The sequence below is a fragment of the Mustela putorius genome, unplaced genomic scaffold (genome assembly GCF_011764305.1).
Source record: "Mustela putorius furo isolate JIRA1106 unplaced genomic scaffold, ASM1176430v1.1 tig00000139_pilon_pilon_pilon, whole genome shotgun sequence".
In the NCBI taxonomy this organism is placed as follows: domain Eukaryota; kingdom Metazoa; phylum Chordata; class Mammalia; order Carnivora; family Mustelidae; genus Mustela; species Mustela putorius.
In genome coordinates, this window is record NW_025421293.1 from 15,141,842 (window position 1) to 15,152,601 (window position 10,760).

The window sequence follows — 10,760 nt, forward strand, 5'->3', positions numbered from 1 at the left end:
GGCTTCGGGCAGCAGTCAATCTCTAAAAGACACTCGCTATGTGATTCCTGTTCTACGATGTTCCCAAATGACATCATATGGGGACATTGCCCAGTGTGCAAGGCTACTGTCACGGGCCCACAACATGTCCTCCGGGCAGGTGTGAGCAACCCTGCATGCACCAAAGTGAGGTCCACGTGGCCCATTGCTCAGCAAAGGCGTCCAGTGGCCAAGCTCAGGGGGCAGGGTGGACAAGGGAAGCCAACCCAGCTAGGCTCCCCTTCAATGTCTAAACAGGTGGTGGTGCTACCCGGCAGCCAGTGGGCGGGTGGCCGCAAGAACTGGCAAGAAGGTGCCGGCTGCCACGGGCTGGGCCAAGAGTCCCTGCCTGGCTTTCCTTGTAGAGCCCATGGGCACACGAGTGCCAACAGAGCCAGGGAGTGGCCTGCCTGCCCCAGTGAGGCGCACAGGGACTGTCTGTCCGAGGCGCGGCTAGTGCGCTCGTGCAATCCGTCTGATCGTGGTGAGAGAGAAGGCACGGGGGTGGGGGGTTTGATTCCCTGAACAGTGTACCTTTACATGCTGCCCTTCATGGGCCCAGAAAACAAATCTGTGTGGTGGGGGATGTGAGTAGGGGCAGTGCGGACAGATGCCAAGACCCAAGGGGATCTCCTGGTGACTTGAATGTGACCTTAGCTGCGGTGGCAGTTCCACATGGCTCACATTTATCCAGACCCGCAGACCTGTGACCTGACACGGGGGAATGCCACGGGAGCTACACTACTAATGTGACCAGAAGAAGGCAACTCACATTGCTGACCACAGTGCTGTCGTCGTCGGCACAAGCCTGGTGCAGGGCTCGGAGGATGACTTCCAGGTGCTGCGTCATGTGGTCCTCGGCATGCAGCAGCAGCACCGCCAGCAGCTGCGCTGCCTTCACTCTGGTCCCCGCCACCCAGTCAGTGATGTCGTGGCACACGGCAGGAAGGATCTTGGACAGGTTTCTGAAGACAAGCTCCCGACAGCCCAACACAGGGCGGTTTTCTGGAGGTGGAAAGAACAAGCCGGGAAATTCCCAAGTGAAACCATAATGGGTCCTGGGGAAGCAGACTCACCACACGTCCCTTGTTTAAGGGGCACCTACATGCTTCACTCTGAGATCTTCTAAGCGCAAACCAACTCTGAAGACAGAAATGAAGTCCCAGTGTCCTCGCTGAGCTTAAAATTTTTGTACAAAGGAGCATCTGCGTGGCTCTATGGGTTAGAGCCTCTGCTTTCAGCTCGGGGCATGATCTCAGGGTCCTGGGATCGAGCCCCACATCGGGCTCACTGCTTGGCGGGGAGCCTGCTTCCTTTCCTCTCTCTGCCTATCTCTCTGCCTACTTGTGATCTCTGTCTGTCAAAAAAAAAAAAATTTGTACAGAGACGGATGTGTAAGGGACACACAATAAAAATACACTGAGTGCCTCATTTGCTCAGTTTGGACACACGGACACACATCTCGAACTACCGGTGTCACCAGGACACAGATGCACCCATTACCACAAAGCTCCCTGCACCCCTGCAGGGCCCTCAGGACTCTCCGCCCACCTAGGTGGCTGTGCTCCATTTCCTGTCACTGCAGATGGACCGTCTCTGGGCAGAACTGCAAGGTCCACACTTGAGTTGGCCCGACTCCCTTCCCCGCACGATGATCCCAGGGCCATCCACGTGGCGGTGTGCCTTCATCCCTCTGCCTGTCGGTTCCCTGCTGATGGGCCTCAGGCTGCTTCCCGGGCTGGGTTGTTGCCAAGAAATCTGCGATGAGCACTGCACACAAGCCTGTGTGGCCACGGGGGCCGCTCCTGATGCTGAGTGCCCGTGGCTACATCTGCTAGGTTTCACAGGAGGCAGCATTTGATTGAAGAAACTGCCAAGCGGTTTTGGGCAGTGGCTGCCCCGTTTCCTGTCCCCATTGCGGGGCAGGGACTCAGCTCCTTCGTGCCCTCAACCGCAGTTGGGTGGCCGGTCACCAGTGAAAGGCACTGAGAGGGTGTGCAGTACCCGCCATGGCTTCACGCTCGCTTCCTAACGTGATTACTTGTATCTCTGTTGGTGAGGTGCCCTTTTTAGGGGCACTTTCTTTTTTTTCTTTCTGCCCACTGAAAAACCGGATTATTTCTAAAGTTTATTTATTTATTTTTAGTGATCAATGCTGAAAGACCACCCGTACGCCACTGAACAGTCATGGGGCCTGTCCAAGACTGGCTGTCCATGGATGTGGGCCTCCACTTTGGTTTGCGTGACCTCCCTGCCGCTGCTCTCCGCACGCCAGCCCCTCAGCCAGCAACCCTGTGCTCTCGGTCCGTGGACTACTCTGAAACAGGAAGTGCTAGCCTCTCAACTTGGCTCTTCACAGTCAAAGTCCTGGTGGTCCCAGGTCCTCTGCATGTGCATGGGATTTTACCATGTTTGTCAATTTCTACAAAAAGGGCTTCAGACATTTTGATTAAAGGTTTGATCTTAAAAAATCAAAACTTAGTCCTCAAACTATTCCAAAAGTAGAAATGGAAGGAAAACTTCATGTGGCTAAGCACTGTCCTGATCCCAAAATGAGAGAAAGACTCCACACACACACAAAAGAGAACTACAGGCCAATATCCCTGACGAAACTGGACACAAAACTCTGCAACGAGTAGTAGCAAACCTAATCCACAAAAATATTTTTAAAAACCTCCTGTGGTGCCTGGTTGGCTCAACTGGTTGATCAGACAGTTCGTGATTTGGACTCAGGTCATGATCTCAGGGTCCTGGGATCGAGCCCACATCCCACTTTCTGCTCAGTGGGGAGCCCGCTTCTCCCCCTCTCTCTGTCTGCTGCTTTGCCTACTTGTGATCTCTCTCTTTCTCTGTCAAATAAAAAAAAAAAACTTTAAAAACAAAACAAGTAAAACAACTACAACAGCAGCAACAAAACCAACCCTCATTCACCATGCTCAAGTGGGGTTTATTCCTGGGCTGCAAGGGTGGTTCTGTATTTGCAGATCAATGAACGTGACATCAACGAGGGAAAAGACAAGCAGCATCTGGTCCTCTTCTGACAAAGTACGGCATCCAGTCACGGTAAAAACCCGCAACAGAGTGGGGTGAGAGGGAACACAGCACAGCATAATAAAGGCCACATATGAAAACCTACAGCTCACATCATACGCAATGGGGAAAATGGGGAACTTTTCCTCTAACTGCAGGAACCAGATAAGGACGTCCAGAGTCACCACTGTTGTTCAACATGCACCAGAAGTCCCACCCTCTGAAATAAAAGACAGCCAGATTGTGAGGAAGAAGTGAAACTTTCCGATTTGCAGATGACATGATGCTCTCTGTACAAAATCCCAAAGGCTCCACCAAAACGCTGCGACAGAACCGACGACACAGCAGTTCAGTAACGTCACAGAGTGCAAAATCTAGGTACACACGAGTGCTGCACCTCCACACACTGACAATGATACAGTGGAGAGAGAGAGATGCAGAAAGCAATCCCACTTACAACTACACCAAAAATAATAAAATATCTGGGAAGAAACCCAGCCATGAAAGACATGCCCTCTGAAAACTAGAAGACACAGATACAGAAGCTGAAGAGGGCACAAAGGAGTGGAAACACATTCCATGCTCGTGGGTTGGAAGAACAAATATTGTTAAAATGCCTGTACTAATCTTCACATTTCAGGTAATCCCCATCAAAATACCGAGAGCACTTTTCACAGAGCTGGAACAAACGATCCTACAACATGTGTGGAACCATGGGAGACCCTGATGAGCCAAAGCAACCTTGAAAAAGAAAAGCAAAGCTGGAAGCATCTCAATTCTAGAGACTGAGTTCCAGTATTCTATTCTAGATTATTCTATTCTATTCTTCAATTACAGAATGGTTGTGATCAAAAACTGAATGGTACGGCACAAAACCAGAAACAGAGCAACAAAACTGAACAGCCAGGCAGGAACCCACAACTCGATGGTCAGTTCACCTTCAACAAAGCAGGAAAGAGCACCCACTGGGAAAAGGACAGTCTCTTCAACAAATGGTGTTCGGAAAACTGGACAGCGACATGCAGAAGAATGAAACCGGGCCAGTTTATTACAATACACACAATAAATTCAAAATGGATGAAAGACTTAAAATGAAACCTGAAACCATAAAATCCTAGAAGGGAGCACAGGCAGTAACATCTCTGACACGCTGCAGCAGCATGTTTCTAGACCTGGCTCGTGAGGCCGGGGAAACAGAAGCACAATAACTGAATAAATGGCCTCGCAACAGAAAGCTTCTGCACAGCCAAGAAAACAACCAACAAAACTAAAAGGCAGCCCACAGGAAGGGAGAAGATATTTGCAAATGACATCTCTGATAAAGGGTTAGTATCCAAAGTGTGTAAATAACTGATACAACTCCACGCTCAAAGAGCAAACAATCCAATAAAAAAATGGACAGAAGAGGTAAACCGACATTTCTCTGAAGAGGACCACCGGAGGGCCAGCAGCCACATGGGAAGTGGCTCGACATCACTCATCATCAGGGACATGCGAGTCAAAACCACGAGGAGGTACCACCTCACACCTGTCGCAGCGGTGAAAATCAACAGAAGCGACGGGTATCAGCGAGGGTGCGGAGGAAGGGGAGCCGGGTGCATAGCTGGTGGGACTGCAAGCCGGGGCAGCCAGCCTGGAAACAGCGTGCAGCTTCCTCAGAAAGTTCAAAGCAGAGCTACCTCACGACCCCGCAGTTGCACTACTGGGTATTTACCAAGAAACCCCACAAAAATACTAACCCAACAGGAGACGAGTACCCCTATGTTTACAGCAGCATTATCTAGCCAAGTTATGGAAGTGGCCCAGGCATCCACTGACATGAATGCGTAAAGAAGATGCAATGCATACGCACGCACACTTGCAGACACACTTACACGCACACACATTCTCACATACATGCACACCTGCCCACACTCACATGTGCACTCACACACGCCTGCACACATTCACATGCACACACACTCATACATGCCCACACTCACTCACATGCATACTGGCGAGTGCACACACACACTCAAATATTACTCAGCCATAGAAAGGAATGAACTTGGGGTGCCTGGGTGGCTCCATGGGTTAAGGCCTCTGCCTTTGGCTCAGATCATAATCTCAGGGTCCTAGGATCGGGCCCCATATCAGGCTCTCTGCTCAGCAGGAAGCCTACTTCCCTTCCTCTCTCTCTGCCTGCCTCTCTGCCTACTTGTTGTGATCTCTGTCAAATAAATAAAATCTTAAAAAAAAAAAAAAAAGGAATGAACTCTTACCATCTACAATGACAGGAACGGAACTAGAGCATATTATGTGAAGTGAAATCAGTCAAGAAAGACACCGTATGACCTCACTCATCTGTGGAATTTTAAAAACCAAACAAGTGAGCAAAGGGGAAAAAAGAAAGACAAACCAAGAAACAGGCTCTTAACTCTAGAGAACCAAGTGACGGGGACCAGAAGGGTGGTGGGAGGGGGAGGGGTGACTGCATCAGATGGGAATTACGGCGTGTGCTTGTCGTGATGAGCACAGGGTGATGTAGGCAAGTGTCGAGTCCCCCGTCATACACCGGAATCCAACAGAACACTCTACATTAAGTCCTTGCAATTAAAATAAAAACTTGATAAGAAATTCTTTTTTTTTTTTTTAAGATTTTATTTATTTATTTGACAGAGAGAAATCACAAGTAGACGGAGAGGCAGGCAGAGAGAGAGAGAGAGGGAAGCAGGCTCCCTGCCAAGCAGAGAGCCGGATGCGGGACTCGATCCCAGGACCCTGAGATCATGACCTGAGCCGAAGGCAGCGGCCTAACCCACTGAGCCACCCAGGTGCCCCGATAAGAAATTCTTAATTAAAAAACTCTAAAGATAGAAATTAAACCATAGGGGTGCCTGGGTGGCTCAGTGGGTTAAAGCCTCAGCCTTCGGCTTGGCTCATGATCCCAGGGTCCTGGGATTGAGCCCCACATCAGGCTTTCTGCTCAGCAGGGAGCCTGCTTCCCTCCGGCCCACCCCCCACCCCCCACCCCCCTACCCCCGCCTGCCTCTCAGCCTACTTGTGATCTCTGTCAAGTAAATAAATAAAATCTTTAAAAAACAAAACAAACAAAAAACAACCAACCTACCAGGAAGTTCCGAGGAGAACAATGAGCTAAGTGGCCCAGGGATCCCACCCTCCCTCCACGCCCAGCTGTTCCCGTCGCTCTCCCCTCAGCACGTGCGGCTCAGCTCTGGTGACAGCAGGTCTTTGTGGGACACGGGGTGCCCACCAGCCCCCGGGACACAGGCAGCTTCCACACAGCGCACAGCTATGACCCATGTATACATGAACCATTCCTCATCCTGGGAGAGTTTCTGGGAAGTGGGCGTGGGGGGGGGCAGGCAGTGTTTCCTTTATTTACATTTAGGTCAAAGCCATGCTCAGACACAGACAAGGATCATCAACACCAGGCTGATTCAACCGCTCAGTTCGTAGGGCAACAACCTGCACCTAGAAGTGTCCAAAGCAGTCATTTCCCAAATCATCAGTTTGGCAGAAGCAAGCCTCGCTCCCTCTGAGCGTGTGGTTATCGCAACACGACTTCCTCACGAATACATAAACAGAACGGGAGGTAGAAGCCAGAAGGATTTTACTGGCATCTAGAACCATCCTGAACCAAATGGCAATGACACGGAGCTCGTCAGGTGGCCAAGCACAGAGGCCTGTGGCCAGGGCAGCCCCACACCCAGCACTAGCCTCAGCAGCTCCCATGTTCAAGATGTTCAACCCAGATGTGCTCCATACCACCAGGGTGCCCGGCTTCCTGGGCAGCACTGGCAGCCTCGGTGCAGCGGCTCCAAGGCCCATCACACGAGGGCATCCCAAGAGATTGAGGCCCTGCAGGGGAAGGGGCTGCCGAGGTGCTGTCTTCTGTGCTATGGGGCAGGGAGCCGCCAGGAAACGCTCGCTGAACACCAGCAGTTTGCTAATACTGACAGAGCTTCTACGGGTCTCCTGGAAACAGCTTTCACGAAGTGTCATCTACATGTCATCGAAGCCAATTCTGAGTGCACACGCAGTCTCAGGCTGCTTGCAGCTTGCCAGGGGCCCCACGCTGCTCGCAGTCAGCCCCTCACTGCTCCCCCCCAAGCCCCCGGAGCCACAGGTCTGCCTTCCCCACCGACAGTTCCGTCTTTGCTGGAGATCTCATAGGAATGAGCTTTTTCACTAAACACGACGTTTCTGAGCTTCATTCGTGTTGCAGCATGTGTCTGAATTTCATTCCTGCTCAGGCCGAGCGCTGCAGCTCGGCACGGACCAACACAGCTTGCTGACTGACCCAGGCTCCAGTGCTGGACCTTCGGTTGTTCCCACTGTACTTCCAGAAATCCCCGAACTCTTTCCTAAAGTTTTGTTTGCATTGTGGCATGGCACTGTAATGTTTGGGTTCTTCTGTCTTTCTACCAGCAACATGTGCAGGTCCTGTCTCCCGACATCCAGGGCCTCTCCGTATGGGATTACTGTTGACTTTAGAAAACAACAGCAAGGTCAGTGTTTCTGTCTGTCCGGGAACCTGAGGAAGCCCCGGAGGCCTGAGCGATGATTAACTTCTTCTGCCCAGAGTCCAAACTACAACTCAACCACTATCTCCTCATCTTTTGTTTGAAAACATAACTGCAGTACTTCCGCAAGCAACAAGCATGCAGAAACAGTGCCAGCGGACAAGCCGGCGGGGGGGCGGGCAGCGGGCATGGTGGGCGGGCTCGGCCCACAGAACCAGGGGCGGTTCTACAGCTTTGCTCACTCTCACTATAAGTAGACCAGATGCAAATCTTCGTAAAGCCAATTTGTTTTCATAATTGAAACAAAATTAAATATCATGGCAACAGAAATTGCTTAACTTTGGTAGAAACCAACAGTGAAGGTCAGGAGCAACACAGCCGTCCCCCGTCACTGGAGAAGGGGATGCCATCTATAAAGGTGGGCTGGGAAGGAAAGTCAGAGCCAGCTGGGTGTTAAAACTCTGTATATGCAGGAGGCGAGAGGCTCTGGGAACTCTGATGCCCAGGTCTGAGGGTCAGAGTTCAAACCCTTGCTCAAAGCCTAAGTGAGCTTTGTCTTCCCCTTCAGGTGCCCCTGATTCCTCCTAAGGGCATTTTTTGGATCTGCTCAGCTGAGGCTTTATCTCTGATATGGGCAGGTGCCCGAGGCAGGACTGAACCATCCCCATTGTGCAAAAGAACTTTGCACAGCCCCTTCCTTCACAAGGAGTGTGAGCCCTCCCTGGTGGGGCGAGGGTGGTTACCAGGCCTGTAGGTGACACCCAGGTGCAGACAGCAGCAGCCTGAGATGAGTCCTGATTCAAGGGGAAGAGGGGCTGTGGTCTGCGGATGGGCAAAGCACTGCCCCCCCCCATCCCTGCCCCCACAACAGCGCCTGAGTTTTAACTCAAGGAGAGGTCAACAAAAACCCTGACTAAGCTGGACCAGAAGCAGATGGAACATTAGATCGGATTGGTTTTGCACAGTTAGACAAAGTATAATTTAATTGCAAGCAGAAAAACAGATCATCAAAAAAAAACCCACATTTTTTTAACCAAGTTTATCGAACTCAGATGGCAGGTCTACCCATACTATGTATTTACAAACCACCATAAACAGGCAGGATGACACTGGGTGCTCTGCACGAGGTTCCAGCTGTTTGCAAAGCAGGGGTATTTCACAAATGACCAGAGACTGACCTCCTTGAAGAAATGGAGGCCCCGCAGTGTAGGGGGGAGGGGCAGCGGGAAGGGTATAAGGGAGGGTCACCAAGGAGGACCTGAAGCTGCGAGAACCTGAACCTGGCTCAGCTGGACACAGGTCCTGACAAGCTGCACCCACCCCTTTGGGGTTGGGGGGCCTTACCGGCTCACTAAGGAGAAAACCAGGTATGTCTGCAGCCGGAGTGGTGGGGCCTCACCCCTCTCCTGAGCACTCAGCAGGGAACTACTCTGCTCCCCAGTACCTGAGGCTAGCTCGAGTGGGTAATACTCCACGCCACAGACCCTCACGCCACTCACCCCAGTGCAAACCCACCCCCCATCTCTCCTCTGCACAATGTACCTTCTCTGACGACTCCCCCCTCCCCAAATACTTGGATGAAACAGACCAGCAGAGCAGGTCTGAGCTCTCAAGAAAACGTGAAAACCCTGAAGGGCATAGATCTAAGTTACAATGGAAGCTATTCAAATGGGACTCCACTGATTTCTCAAGTGGGGGACAAAACTTGACTCTATTCTCTTGCGTCAGAAGATCTGGCAAGCCATTCACCGTTATGAAGAGATGCTTCCCTGTTCACTCAAGCATCCCCAAAGAAAACAGTTTTAACAGGAGGCTAATTTCCAGCAGAAAAGACCCCGGAACCTGCTGTCACCACCTGATCCCACTGCTGGCAGTTCAAGGGTGCGACGGGCGGGCAGATCCTCTCCAAGCATGAACCTGTCCTCTGCCCAAGAAGAGCACTTTGTTCAGGGAGGGACTGACTCGGGGACAGTAAATGACACCCTTCTGATCTTCCCAGCACGTAGCTGGGTTTTAAAAGTGCAGCTACACTTCCGTGTGGCAACAGGAAACTTGTGTTTGTTGAAAGGCAAACCGTGTGGTAACAGATGAGGTCCTATGCTATCTGCACCTTGTCTTCCCAGCAAAGTGGGCACGGGACTCTGACCTGGACTTCTGGCCCCATGTTCACACCAAGCCCTGACTGGACAGCACAGGGGCCCGCCTGGCAGCAGTGAGCCCAGCACCTCAATCTGTCCGTCCGCACACTCATGGAAGCATGCAGCGAGAGACACACAAGGCAGAAGGGGCCTCACCGACCACGCCACTCGGAGCGAGGCGGGAGCAGGCCCTGCCAAGACCCTGGCTGCCGATAAGCAGGGAATGTCAAAGGGAAGACAGTCAAAGAGAAGGCTCCCAGCACAGATCCGACAGAGGCTGTTACCCAGAATGTATGAACAGTTCTCAAAACTCCATCATAAGATAATAAACAACCCAATTCAAAGTTTGAACACACACTTGACCAAGAAAGGGATGGGGACAAGCATGACAGGAGCGCCCGACAGACCAGGTATGCTGATGGGGACCAATGGGAACCCTGCCTCCTGCAGGTGCGACACAAACCCGCAGCCGGCCAAGGCCACAGACGGGAAGAGAGGCAGCTCCCAGCTCCCAGTGGGCCCACTCCCCGGGGCTTAACCGAGAGAGTGAACTGAGTTCACACAAAGACGGTACACAAGTGCTCAGATCGCCCTTGTCTGAAATCACAACCCAGAAATGACCCAAACATCCTTTCTCCCAGTCCAAGGTAAGATCCACAAAAGGGAATACTCCTGCAGCAGGAAGGCAGCCCCCACGTAGAGCTTCAGGGCATGAGTGCCGGAAGCCAGGCAGGCTACGGGCAGCCTGCATCATGCATGTGAGAGCGTCCTGGGACAGACAGAAGGGAGTGCACGCGGTAGGGCCGGACATGGTCGGGGGCTGACAGAATGTCCCAGGTCTTTTTTTTTTTTTTTTTTAATAATGTCCCAGGTCTTAACAAGTGGCGGTCACACAATGATGCGCTTGTCAAACTCTACCTTCAAAGGCTGAGGATAGTGACGAGAATCCCGGGGCTGCGGCGTGGCCGCGGAGTGGGGACAGCACAGGACCCGAGGGGAGGCAGCAGTGGAGCTGGAGGCAGCAAAAGGGCCATGTGTTTGCAGAAGC

General features: G+C 51.9%; 1 protein-coding gene across 2 annotated transcripts in view; it reads right to left on the reverse strand.

The window, feature by feature from the left end:
- Positions 1–10,760, reverse strand: part of DNAAF5 (dynein axonemal assembly factor 5) — a 43,437-nt gene that overhangs the window by 20,553 nt on the left and 12,124 nt on the right. For both annotated transcript variants that reach the window (XM_045075203.1, XM_045075202.1), the window contains exon 5: positions 791–1,023. In XM_045075203.1, the coding sequence (XP_044931138.1) occupies positions 791–1,023 (233 nt within the window). The remainder of the gene's footprint in view (positions 1–790; positions 1,024–10,760) is intronic.